This window comes from Biomphalaria glabrata, chromosome 5, assembly GCF_947242115.1.
Source record: "Biomphalaria glabrata chromosome 5, xgBioGlab47.1, whole genome shotgun sequence".
NCBI classification, from domain to species: Eukaryota; Metazoa; Mollusca; class Gastropoda; family Planorbidae; genus Biomphalaria; species Biomphalaria glabrata.
The window spans coordinates 22,510,324-22,525,135 of NC_074715.1; the positions used below are offsets into that span (position 1 = coordinate 22,510,324).

Consider the following 14,812-nt stretch of genomic DNA (forward strand, 5'->3'; position numbering starts at 1 on the left):
GACAGGTAAAACATCTCGAGTCTTATTCTAGTCGACAGGTAAAACATCTCGAGTCTTAGTTCTAGTCGACAGGTAAAACATCTCGAGTCTTAGTTCTAGTCGACAGGTAAAACATCTCGAGTCTTAGTTCTAGTCGACAGGTAAAACATCTCGAGTCTTAGTTCTAGTTCCTTTTTGTTTTTGTTTTGATTCTAAGAGAAGTGTCAAACAATTGGACAGAAATGAATACGTGTTCGTATGTAGATGACCAATAAAAAATTCCTCTAGTTAATCAAAATAATTTTTTTTTAAAGTACGAAGAGAATAATATTGAAATGAAGAGGGAGAGAGAGAAAGAAAGAGAGATAAAGGAAGATACTAGGAAAAAGACAGAAAATCGATATGCAAAAGTCTCAATGTTTTCAACATGACTAAAGAAAAGGTTTGCAGAGAAATTGTAAACATTTAAATGTGTACCTTGAATTTCAAAAAGTTATTTTGAGACGCTATAGTCCATAGTGTGAGGAGAGAATCAACAAACAAAACATTCATTTTATAATGGATGACATTTTGTATTGAGTTCATGGCACATATTTAAATATACACACGTAATTCTAACAAAGAAATCAAAGAATCCTGCTCACGTCATAACAAGGAATGTTGTCTTAAAACAAATTTCATAAGATTCCCCCCCCCCCCAAAAAAAAGCTTTTATTTCACACATCCATCACAAAGGTAACGGTATCATTCTATATAAATTTACTATCGAGTTTTTTTTTTCTTCCCAATAAAATGATGTCCCCTTCCTTCCTTACTTCTGTTTAGTAATTTCCACTAAATATTTGTTAAGACTATAGATCTACTATCACCCTCACTTTGCCCCACAAAAAAATGTTTTCATACAAGATTCATACAAGAAAACACTAATGTATATGATGTAGGCAATATAATACAATTTATATGTAATTGGAATGATCTGTAGCAGTCATGTGATCAACTAACAATTGTATATGTCAATACTGAAGTTGCGTTGCTGCAAAGTATATTCCTTTGCTCGAATACATCCTGTCTGGTTTCTGGTCAAGTCTGCTAACTCTCGCTAGAGATGCTGTGTGCAAGGACTTCCAGCGGTTTACTCAAAGTATGTGGCGAAAATGTTGGCGACTGCGAACAGGTCGCCAGATTTGAAGGACGCTGTCGCAAAATTGTCTGTTTCCGGATTCCACACACAGCGACTTGCGACGGCAACACCTTGATTTCTGTGTTGACCAATGGTGACCACACACACAAATTTGTATCGTGGGCTGTTGAGAAGAAGTGAATTATCTTATAAATGTTAGACGTTACTTCAAAATATGAAATAATCAAATCCTATGCGTATCCATGTGTCAATCTATTCATGTGTGTTTATTTGTGACTTAAAACAGGCCAAGTTGTTTGTTTTTCTGACTGAAGTAATCAAATGCCACAAATATCAGATTGTAAACAAGAAAGAAAGACAGGAAAATGCGCACTTATAATTAAAAAATGGGAGAGCAATTTTCACCTCTCGTGTCCTAACGTGAAATGTAATCTTAAGAGGATGTCCATCCTTCATTCAATAAGGATATTTTAATGCATGATACAGACATTAGCTACAGAGCAATTAGAGATTTGTTTTTCAATGAATAAAATAAAAGTAGTGGAACACAAGATTGAATTTGAACATTTGACATTTTAATTGATCCTAAGTTGTGATGGAGCTCGGGCCACTAGTAGCTAGATAGTATTTTCTAAAGTATAGTTTATTAGATCAATTAAAATACGAAATAATTTAAAACTAAAATGTTAACCTTTACCGACATTGTATACCATTTTGAGCCAGGTGAAATTATCTCCCATGTAATTTGACGTACCAAAAAAAAAAAAAGCTCCTATTTTCCTATTTGACAGTTTCTAGTGTTGCATTGACTGATTGAAGCATGACACCATGGCACATGTGAAGAGAAACAATCCATTAAATCACTGACCTAAACCCAAGACTTTTGACTCGCCCCTTAATGACATCCGAGATCTGTCCCACGATGTTGCCACATATCTCCGTGTTGTACTTTTCACTGCTCAAATAAGATTGGAGAACCTCTTTCATGACTTGCTGAGCTTTGGACGGTTGGAATTTCTCATTTCCACTTGGTCCTAACCTATAGGTGTTTTGATACTGTGCGTGGAGAGAAAGGGAGAAAAATCCTTTTAGCGTGTGTACAACTTTACTGGATAAATACTTGCAATATGAAATTTAATAAGCACCATAAACCCATAATGAACGAGAATGAATGAAAAATAATACATTTCCAAATGTTTTCTTTAAAAATAGTAAATGTCATGTTTATATGTAACGATGTAAATGAAAACATTCATATGGTGAAAACTTCATTTTATTTTATATATAAGTATAAGTTATAAGTGTTGGCTGGAGAAGAATTATGGGGCATATGAATGGTCAATAGTGTTATAAAATCTGGAGGGAATTTAAGGCAATTATCGTGCTATAGCACAACTAAATATCTAATCTAGTCACAGAAACAGCTAAATGTCTAATCTAGTCACAGAAACAGCTAAATGTCTAATCTAGTCACAGAAACAGCTAAATATCTAATCTAGTCACAGAAACAGCTAAATGTCTAATCTAGTCACAGAAACAGCTAAATGTCTAATCTAGTCACAGAAACAGCTAAATGTCTAATCTACTCACAGAAACAGCTAAATGTCTAATCTAGTCACAGAAACAACTAAATATCTAATCTAGTCACAGAAACAGCTAAATGTCTAATCTAGTCACAGAAACAGCTAAATATCTAATCTAGTCACAGAAACAACTAAATATCTAATCTAGTCACAGAAACAGTTAAATGTCTAATCTAGTCACAGAAACAGCTAAATGTCTAATCTAGTCACAGAAGCAGCTAAATGTCTAATCTAGTCACAGAAACAGCTAAATATCTAATCTAGTCACAGAAACAGCTAAATGTCTAATCTAGTCACAGAAACAACTAAATATCTAATCTAGTCAAAGAAGCAGCTAAATGTCTAATCTAGTCACAGAAACAACTAAATATCTAATCTAGTCACAGAAACAGCTAAATGTCTAATCTAGTCACAGAAACAACTAAATATCTAATCTAGTCACAGAAACAGCTAAATGTCTAATCTAATGAAAGTCCACCCCATTTCACACACAAAAACATAATTTCAAGCTCATGAGTAAATGCTTGAGAGACAGCGAGAAATAAAGTGATATTTCACAAAGTGACAATATAAGACTAAGAGAGACAGAGAGAGATAAAGTGATATTTCACAAAGTGACAATATAAGACTAAGAGAGGCAGAGAGAGATAAAGTGATATTTCACAAAGTGACAATATAAGACTAAGAGAGGCAGAGAGAGATAAAGTGATATTTCACAAAGTGACAATATAAGACTAAGAGAGGCAGAGAGAGATAAAGTGATATTTCACAAAGTGACAATATAAGACTAAGAGAGGCAGAGAGAGATAAAGTGATATTTCACAAAGTGACAATATAAGACTAAGAGAGACAGAGAGAGATAAAGTGATATTTCACAAAGTGACAATATAAGACTAAGAGTGACAGCGAGAGATAAAGTGATATTTCACAAAGTGACAATATAAGACTAAGAGAGACAGCGAGAGATAAAGTGATATTTCACAAAGTGACAATATAAGACTAAGAGAGAAAGCGAGAGATAAAGTGATATTTCACAAAGTGACAATATAAGACTAAGAGAGACAGCGAGAGATAAAGTGATATTTCACAAAGTGACAATATAAGACTAAGAGAGACAGAGAGAGAGATAAAGTGATATTTCACAAAGTGACAATATAAGACTAAGAGAGACAGCGAGAGATAAAGTGATATTTCACAAAGTGACAATATAAGACTAAGAGAGACAGAGAGAGATAAAGTGATATTTCACAAAGTGACAATATAAGACTAAGAGTGACAGCGAGAGATAAAGTGATATTTCACAAAGTGACAATATAAGACTAAGAGAGACAGCGAGAGATAAAGTGATATTTCACAAAGTGACAATATAAGACTAAGAGAGAAAGCGAGAGATAAAGTGATATTTCACAAAGTGACAATATAAGACTAAGAGAGACAGCGAGAGATAAAGTGATATTTCACAAAGTGACAATATAAGACTAAGAGAGACAGAGAGAGAGATAAAGTGATATTTCACAAAGTGACAATATAAGACTAAGAGAGACAGAGAGAGATAAAGTGATATTTCACAAAGTGACAATATAAGACTAAGAGAGACAGCGAGAGATAAAGTGATATTTCACAAAGTGACAATATAAGACTAAGAGAGACAGCGAGAGATAAAGTGATATTTCACAAAGTGACAATATAAGACTAAGAGAGACAGCGAGAGATAAAGTGATATTTCACAAAGTGACAATATAAGACTAAGAGAGACAGCGAGAGATAAAGTGATATTTCACAAAGTGACAATATAAGACTAAGAGAGACAGCGAGAGATAAAGTGATATTTCACAAAGTGACAATATAAGACTAAGAGAGACAGCGAGAGATAAAGTGATATTTCACAAAGTGACAATATAAGACTAAGAGAGACAGCGAGAGATAAAGTGATATTTCACAAAGTGACAATATAAGACTAAGAGAGACAGCGAGAGATAAAGTGATATTTCACAAAGTGACAATATAAGACTAAGAGAGAAAGCGAGAGATAAAGTGATATTTCACAAAGTGACAATATAAGACTAAGAGAGACAGCGAGAGATAAAGTGATATTTCACAAAGTGACAATATAAGACTAAGAGAGACAGAGAGAGAGATAAAGTGATATTTCACAAAGTGACAATATAAGACTAAGAGAGACAGAGAGAGATAAAGTGATATTTCACAAAGTGACAATATAAGACTAAGAGAGACAGAGAGAGATAAAGTGATATTTCACAAAGTGACAATATAAGACTAAGAGAGACAGCGAGAGATAAAGTGATATTTCACAAAGTGACAATATAAGACTAAGAGAGACAGCGAGAGATAAAGTGATATTTCACAAAGTGACAATATAAGACTAAGAGAGACAGCGAGAGATAAAGTGATATTTCACAAAGTGACAATATAAGACTAAGAGAGACAGCGAGAGATAAAGTGATATTTCACAAAGTGACAATATAAGACTAAGAGAGAAAGCGAGAGATAAAGTGATATTTCACAAAGTGACAATATAAGACTAAGAGAGACAGCGAGAGATAAAGTGATATTTCACAAAGTGACAATATAAGACTAAGAGAGACAGAGAGAGAGATAAAGTGATATTTCACAAAGTGACAATATAAGACTAAGAGAGACAGAGAGAGATAAAGTGATATTTCACAAAGTGACAATATAAGACTAAGAGAGACAGCGAGAGATAAAGTGATATTTCACAAAGTGACAATATAAGACTAAGAGAGACAGCGAGAGATAAAGTGATATTTCACAAAGTGACAATATAAGACTAAGAGAGACAGAGAGAAAACAGATCTGGACAGAGACAGAGAGAAAACAGATCTGGACAGAGACAGAGAGAGGGAGAGAGTAACAGTGAGAAAGAGCAAAAATGCGTGTAACTAGATCTACATAGTAAATCTCATTTCAACAACTATTGTGCTGCAAGTGATATTTGTAACTAGAGCTACTGGATCTACCTACTAAAACTCATTTCGAGAACATATGTGCGGCAAGGGACATTTGTAACTAGATCTATCTAGTAAAACTCATTTCGAGAACATGGGGCCTATGTGCTGCAAGGGACATTTGTAACTAGATCTATCTAGTAAAACTCATTTCGAGAACATATTTGCTGCAAGGGCCATTTGTAACTAGATCTATCTAGTAAACTTATTTCGAGAACATATGTGCTGCAAGGGACATTTGTAACTAGATCTATCTAGTAAACTCATTTCAATAACTATTGTGCTACAAGTGACATAGCGCTGCGGTGACATTGAACTCGTGAATTACAGAAACAAGAGTGTAATCCTACATCTAGTCAAATCAGTCCAAAAACTAAAGATAAAGTGTCTGGAAGTGAACTTATAGCAGTAGACCTTCTTAAAGTAGACACTGTCCTCCAACAAGTCGCAACAAATTCTTGTAGAATGGTCTCTGTGTACAAAAACACTTGCAAAATTATAAACGAATTCTACAAGTATTAAAAATTTACTTTTACAAAAAAAATCATTGGTTATGTGTACACAGCTATAAGTTTTGTTTTCTGTCCGATGTTTCAACTACAATAGGGCCCATCTTTTACGTGCTGGTCACAGCAGAAAGGACGCAAACTGTGACCAAGCACCCGCATCATATAGGCCTACACAAATACAGCATTATATTATCACTGCTAGAGTGAGTGCAGAATCAAATATTATTCTTTGTAGAATGAAAAAAAAACATTATATAGTCATATGTATTATGTATATATAGTTCGTCCATCGTGGTTCGATGATGACCACTTTGTCATCCAAGGGGCTGAGGGCTTTGCACTGGGGTTTTATGCATCCTCATGTGGCTGGTGAGACCTATGTGAGCCCGGAATGTTCGGCTGAACACTGAGCAGGTTATTCCAGCTGGAGCTAGTGTCATTGGCCTTGCTTTTCTTCTCTGTCACAACTAGAAAAACTAACCCAAACTACAAGTAGGCTATTATATCCACCACCTGGCCAAATATCAAAAGTCTACAACCCTGAAAACACAGTGTACTGAAGACGGAGACGACAGAAAAAAAAGGTGAGAGTCTAAAGTACGGGGGGGGGCTGACTTTTGGAAAAGTCTTATTAGGGACTACTAGATCTAGAGAGAGAGAGAGAGAGAGAGAGAGAGATTCACACACACGAAAAAAATGTTTAAAACGTTGGGGGGTGTGCAAGGGAGATGCTCGCTTAAAGAAGAAATGTTTGGTGTCAGAAATCATAGCTGTTGCGGACAAACATTTAGTCTGTGGACAACAAAGTCGATATTTCATGTTTCATGAAATAGTTCCAGACTTCAATTATATTTTCTCTTAACTTAATTTGAGTATAAACTACACTTCACAATTGTTCATTTAAAATGCATAAATATTATTAACAATTTACCCCCCTAACCCCCCCCCCCCAAAAAAAAAAGGGGGGGGGAATACTGGGGAAGGCAATTCTCCAATGTTAATTGCTGTGTAAAGAAGTAATTGAAAAGTGTTACATTACATAATCTAGACATAATAAGTAAGTCATTGAGGTAAATACATTCAACAGAAAACTAGAATGACTAGCTCAGCTTAAGGCCAATGAAGGCAGAAGTTAAGGAGCTTACCTGTACAGGAACTTTGAAATCCTTGAGCCCAAGACTCGCCCCGGAAATACTGCTTCGTGATACGTAAGACATTCGACGTCCACTCATACCGTACTGGACACTTGATCTGGGCATCTCAAACCTTGACATCCGTCTGATATTTGGACCAAGTGTCATTCCTTCTGCATCTTTCTGCACACAATTCAAAAGATCAATACATCAAACAATGTCAGCTTTAAACTGTATTTTTCACTGGATGCTATTTATAAATGACCATTGTTGTGATCAGTTGTTGTGGCAACAGGAGAGATAACCCACTAATTAATTAACGTATGGATCAAGTTTGCAAAATATTATGCACGCTGAAGTGGTTAATACTGTGGATCTATTTTTTAAGCTGATTACTTAGAAAAGTATAACAGAAAATCTATATATAAAAACTATTTCTTTATCTCGTACATGTATAATAATAATGACGGTGTTTTCGATTCCGAAGATTAAGGATGATTCAGTGTTTCACGCGATTATGCAAACCCAGTTGCGACCCACATATTTTATCAAACTCATGCAGACAACCCCGTTGTCCGCTGACTCGCTGAGGGTCTATCAAAGTCCTATCTTCGTACATGTCTAATTGTTTTGTTTTTTTTTTAATGTCATCGCTAGCGCATTAGGTGATAGTAGTAGAACTCTTCACCTAGGATCAAAAAGGTAGGCCTATTAAAATAAAGAAATAAATGGAAAAAAAAGGCAAAATATTTCATACTATAGTTAAACTTCTACCAGGTAAATGAAAGGTTGTTTTTTATGTTCTGCCTAGTTCTTGATAGTAATTTGTAAGACCAATAGGCCTAATTGCAGACCTATTAAATGACTGCTGTATCCGTAAAAAGCTGAAGTCTGATTGAGAGCAAGACCTGCCTAAGCTTGATTTAGCTTAAGGTCTGGAGGCATTGAAGACCTTTCCAGATATCAATAAAAATGATAAAAACTACTACAATAGACTTACAGGTAAAATGGATTGTCTCCGTCTTGCTAATCCCTCTCCTGGTGGATCTGATACGTCTGTCATTTTAGTCACCTATCAGTGGTGGCTCACACAAAAACAATCACCTTCTGTTGATTTGATAAACTGAAATATGTGGAAAATACATGTTTTTAGTAGCTCTAGTAGTTGGTCAAGCTAGAAGAAAAGCAAAAAAAAAAAAAAGGGGGGGGGGGAGTTCTGGCATTAAAGTCTGTGTAAGAAGGGAGAGGTGGTTTAAGGCGAACTTGAGAAATCTAAGCAGAGACACTAACCATATAGAAACATAATGTAGGCCTACAATCATCTTTACCAGTATGATAATATGTGAGTTCGAAAGTTTTAATGAAAACTATAAGGACTAAGATCAAAGAGTCTCTATGCTAAATATATGTATGCCCACTTTTATTGACTGAAAATATTACAACGATTATCAATCTCTCCTCATATAAAACATACTATTATTCTCAGTAGTCGTGACGTTTTCTATTCATTTATTCCGTTGTGACATTTCACGTATCAATGGTACATCTCGCATACATCACTATTTGTGCCCTGTTCTACACCCCCCCCCCTTTCTTCTTGTCACGGTCCTCTGGTCCTGAGCGACCGTAGACTTGTTTACCTGTGGGCCAATAAGGTCACAGGGGCTACAACCCTGTAATATGGTCCCCCTGTTTCCCTCCTCATTTATGCCCCTGCCTTGTACATTTATATATGTATTTGTATTATTATTACTATATTATTTGTAGAACAATTATTATTAGACCTAATGAAATGCTGACTAGCATATACCTTAGTTAGTCTGAGGGAGACGCTCCTATCAAGGATGCGCCCCTCGCCAACAAGCCTGTATGGTTTAATAATTCAGGCTCCACTCACGTCTCATCTCATAGCCTCCTACATCAGGGCTGGCGTGTTTTGTTGCCTGAAGGTAGACCCAGCAGCTCTCCACACATTCCCGTTGAGGGTGAGTCACTCATCACCCTCGACTAAGAACTGAAGGCATTCCAGGATGAAGTCCCAGGATCGGTCTGCACCTACTACGGGAGTAAGCCCACGGCGTGGCATCCTCATATTCATCCCACTAGTGCCTGCCTACCCGCAGGGCACCAGCAACTGGCTACCAGCACAGCGGAGCCTCAACTCACCCCACCCCGAAGGAGAATCTCGGATACAGATAAGTGAGAGACATCCGATTAAGCAAACCATACTTGAGTTCTATGAGCAACATCCCAGTGATAATATTGGATTATAATTCGTTATAAATCACCTTGTACATCCCTCCCCCCCCCCATACTCATCAATTGTATTCTTCTTAATTATTCTGTATTAAATATTTGTTCTTCCACAAAATCATTAAGCTTTGCGTTTTTTGCTTGTGCCTGTCTATGTGCCTATATAATACCAACAAAATATTTACCACGTTGTGGCTCTAAGACTTTACCCCTAGGAGTCGCAGGCCATCATCCCCATCGGAAAGTGAAAAAAAGTACCGATCGGCGGACTTATTCCACCACAATGTAACAGAAAAAAGAGAAGGGGGTAGTTAAAAACAGTAAAAACTAAAACAAACTACAGTCACCATAGTCCAGGGTGAAGGAACAGATGTACGAAACTCCTCCTCCCCCACCCCCAATAAAAAAAAAACGAAAACAACAATGCTGTTACCATGTGAGAGGTAGGTCTGATTAATAATTCACACTTTGATCATTTGTCCAACCGGTTGCAAGAATCAATTAGTAAAGTAAATCTACGAGAAAAAAAAACTCACAACCAGAGAAAAATTAAAGCAAATCAATCATCAAATTCCAAGGGCCTACGCGATTGGGGGTGGGTCGAGGTTCAACTCTCCCCTCAAAGAAAACATTTCTGACATTGATGTGGTTTCTTACCAGTCGCTGGGCTTCTTGATAAGGGCAGTGTATAGCAGATTTAATATTTGACCAGCACTATTTTTGTTAGAAGAATAGCAGGATAATACGCTTCAGACACAGGCAATTTTGAAGTTCCAAATACTAGAAAAATGCTCGGCGTAGGGCTGTGTATGCGTGTGTGCGCAAAGAAAAATAAAAGGGGGCACTTTCATCAACAAACCAGTACTGAAATCACCAATTAACATATTGAGGAGGCTGTCTTCATACGGTAATGATGTGTGCTCAAACCATGCAACCTTCATCCGAATACTGCTAACTCAGGCCACTTCCATTGCATCATGTGAGAGATCATTTTCAAAACTCTAGTTAATTAAAAACTATCTCAGGAGCACAATGACGCAAGAAAAGCTTAGCAGGATGGCCTTAAAAAAAATTAAAAATAATAGACAGCATTGATCTAGATTATTCTAGATGATGTAGATGCGTTTGCTGCACAGAAAGCAAGACGTAAGGCGTTATTAATTGAGATTTGTCACTTGTACATTATCTCCCAACTAAACAATAATATTAATTTTTTTTATACTTTGTTAATTTTACTGATATACTGTACCAATTTGAATTCATATGGTCCAAAACAGATATTTATTGTGTCCGTATCTACATAGGCCTACATCAATAAAATGTTCAAACCATCACCATTCATTGAGTCCATATTTTCTAAAATCAATAAAATGTATCACCTAAGCGAATAGCTCAATATAATCACTCGTGATTGAATATAGAATATTGATCCGCACGTTAACCCATTTGTGAATGACAGTATCAATAACAGAAGATCGATGCCTCGTGGAAGATTTATGGTAAGCTCCTAAGTTGCTAAAAAATAGTACCTTTGACCTCATTCAATGTGTCGTTGTATTGAAGACACTTGCATCTGCTTAGGTATTTAGGCCCTCACTTGACTGAAATCTCTCTGAGGAGTTACGTTAGGATTCTCTCAAGTGTACGATTTTATAACATGAGAGATACAACAAAAACAATTCCAAGTACAGACAATATTTGAAAACTACAGACCAATTGACTTTCTTATCATCTAAAAGAAATATGCAATCATAGGAGATGTGACTAGATCTAGGAGGAAAGAGAGGACATTTGTTTTAACATGCACCGTAACTGCATTTTCTTTCTTTCTTTCTCTCTCTCTCTCTCTCTCTCTCTCTCTCTCTCTCTCTCCTACTCAGAAATACAATTCCATTAATTTTTTAGATCAACAAAAAATGTTGACAAATGATCGCTAATATATTTTTTGAATGCTACTAATTCATCCAAGCAGCAATTAATTATATTTAGCGTAAATATATATAGGTCTTGCTACGGGTGTGTGGTCTCTCTGAATGTTTCATCTGGATATCTTGAGAATTGAGTGTGCCACTGACTGAAGAACTATGTGACCGTGTAGTTCTATTCTGTTTTCATCAATCGATACTCCATTGATAACGATAAAGTAAGACGCATTTAATATGAAGTAGCACTTGGCATAAGCAATGGCCACAACTTTGTTAAACCACACAAAGTAAAAGAACGAACCAGACTATTACTGTCACTAAACTGTTCCAACGTGTTCATGCACTTTGATGTCTACAAACAACATAAATTTAGTAACGCCTGTAGAAATGAATAATTCAACGAATATTTTCTATTATTGTTTGAGAAGTATATCCAAGTTGAGGCATCTAAGTCTAAATGCGAAAACAAAATAAAGCAAATGTTATATACTATTATAAAAAATTGAATAGCGCTTAAACAGAGTATCATGTGATGTAGACTACTTCATCATATTCTTATCTTATTTTATAGATTACAGACGTTACTTGAAAAAAAAATAAGAAGAAAAACACGTCCTACGCATTCCATGTGTCAATCTAGTCATGCATGTTAAGTAGTTGGTTTTCCTGGCTGATTCAGGCAACCATGCTCTAATGGAATTAAGGAAGAAGGAGCACTTGTAAGAATTTGTTCTAGCGTATGGAATAAGAGATGTGTCTTTATCTTTGTGTCTTTCTGACTATTTCATTAGGTTTTGTTTTTCGATTTGTCAAGTTTTGGTTCAGTGTTGTATGTATTATAGCTACTTTACTCTTTATTCTTCTGTCTTGAAGTGTCTCTAAGTTTAGCGATTTTACTAATGGTGTTACTCTAATCATTATGTTGCGGTTACTGGCCTCCAGCCTCTAGGTAACACGGGCGTATTCTTATACTGGAACGTGATAAAAGTACAAGAATATATGAAAAGAAAGTACTACTAAAATCTCTTTAGACCTCCTCCTACGGCGACTATAAGAAATTTTGTCTCTTATATAAGATTATTATTCGTATGATTAAAAGTGAACTGAACATTTAGACATAGTCAATCTTTTAAATTTTAAGCTGAATATTAAATGAAAGTGAGAACTACTTTATTATTACCTTGTGTGTTGAGCCTGATAAATCCTAACTGTGAACTCTATCCATTTAGTCCCACTGTGTTGTTGGCATGGTCGCTAAGTGTTACTGGAAGCTCTCAATACAGCCAGTTCGAGATCAATTGATAGCGTCTGGAATGTCACGGAGCTAGACGGTCCCGCTGCTGTATAAACGGACCAGTTCCACGACAGGTATTGGACTTTAGATTTATTATTGAACACATTTTGCCTTTATGCAGATTGCTTATAAATCGGTATCAATGATAAGTTATGAGTATTGAGATTTGATCGAATATCTATATTTTTCCTTACAAGGGAAATAACTATTAATGACGTTTCAATTTGTACAGGTGAATATATTTGTTTCGAAATTGAGCTCATGTCATTTTACTATAGTCTGTACAAATCAAAAGACTCATATGGTAATATATCCTTATTAACTTTATTTCAGTGGAGGCACTACATGTTAAGTTGCTTCCTAGCAGAAATCAATTGGTTTGAAGTTGCAAAAAACTCGCTAAAATTTACAAAGTTTACAAAAAGTATATAAAAATTAAACACTTAACCCAAAAAGTAAGCAGACAGCTGCAGAGTGAATACATAAACAATGTAATATCTAAAGATAACAACAAAAACCTATGGTCATACATTAAGTCTAAGAAAATGGAAACAACAGGCGTAGCGCCATTAAAAGATGAACATAACATAATACATAATGATAATGAAACTAAAGCAAACATTCTAAACAAATACTTTGCATCAGCATTCTCAGCCCCAGGAGACAAAGACATATTACTGAATTTGAACCAAGTAGACAACATAGAAGATATAGTAGTACAAGAAAATGGAATTCAAAAACTATTAGCCAACACCAAACCAAATAAAGCTTCTGGACCTGATGGTATTCCAGCTAGATTACTCAAAGAACTAAGTAATGAGCTAGCCCCAGTGTTCAAAATACTCTTTCAGGCTTCACTTAACCAGGGCAGAGTACCAAAGGACTGGAAAGAAGCTAATGTCACCCCCCTATTTAAAAAAGGAGAAAAATCTGACCCAGGGAACTACAGACCAGTATCACTTACCAGCATCACATGTAAAATCCTAGAACACATAATATGTAGCAACATCATAAACCACTTAGACAAACATAATGTCCTCACACCATACCAACATGGCTTTAGGAAATATAGATCATGTGAAACACAACTAATAGGACTAATTGATGATTTTTCAAAAGGTTTAGATAATAGTGAACAAATAGATGCTATCTTACTAGATTTTTCTAAGGCTTTTGACAAAGTTCACCACCATAGTTTGCTTAAAAAATTAAAATATTTCGGCATTAATGGTCTACTGCATCAGTGGATTAAAGACTTTCTGATAGGGAGAGAACAAACTGTAATAATAAATGGCTCTAAATCAACACCGATAACAGTAAACTCAGGTGTACCTCAAGGTACAGTCTTGGGTCCACTACTATTTTTAATTTACATAAATGATTTACCAAATTGCATTAGTTCAGGAACAAAAGTCAGATTATTTGCAGACGATTGCATAATATATAGAACAATAAAAACAACACAAGACACAGATATTTTACAAAGAGAATTAGATGAATTACAGAAATGGGAATCAAATTGGAGCATGTCTTTCCACCCAGAAAAATGTCAGTTGTTAAGAGTAACAAAAAAACTAAAACAAATTAATTCCACTTATCTTATTCATGGCAAACCAGTATCACAGACTAAAAACGCAAAATACCTAGGTGTTATAATAAATGAAAAACTATCATGGAATCCACATATTGATGAAACTACAAAAAAATCAAACAAAGCATTAGGATTTATTAAAAGAAATTTCTATAAATCAAATAAGAACATAAAACTAAAATGTTACTTAACCTTGGTTAGGCCAATAATAGAATATGCATCCTCCGTTTGGGACCCCTCAACTCAAGAAAACATTAAGAAACTGGAACAGACACAAAATAGAGCAGTGAGATTCATAACAAACGAATATTCACATTTGACTAGAGTAACACCTTTAGTAAAATCACTAAATTTAGAAAGCCTTCAGGACAGAAGGCTCAAAAGTAAAGTAGCAATCATACATAAAACACTGAACCA

General features: G+C 35.5%; 1 protein-coding gene across 1 annotated transcript; it reads right to left on the reverse strand.

Annotated features, from left to right (window-relative positions):
* Positions 1 to 530: 530 nt before the first annotated feature.
* Positions 531 to 12,844, reverse strand: LOC106068962 (dynein light chain Tctex-type 5-B-like). The gene is made up of 5 exons (XM_013228490.2): positions 12,691 to 12,844; positions 8,333 to 8,455; positions 7,345 to 7,515; positions 1,989 to 2,176; positions 531 to 1,283 (listed from the first exon to the last, which is right to left on the reverse strand). Exons 2-5 carry the CDS (start codon positions 8,393 to 8,395, stop codon positions 1,112 to 1,114), a joined length of 594 nt encoding a protein of 197 aa, XP_013083944.1. The 5' UTR covers positions 8,396 to 8,455; positions 12,691 to 12,844; the 3' UTR covers positions 531 to 1,111.
* Positions 12,845 to 14,812: the final 1,968 nt, after the last annotated feature.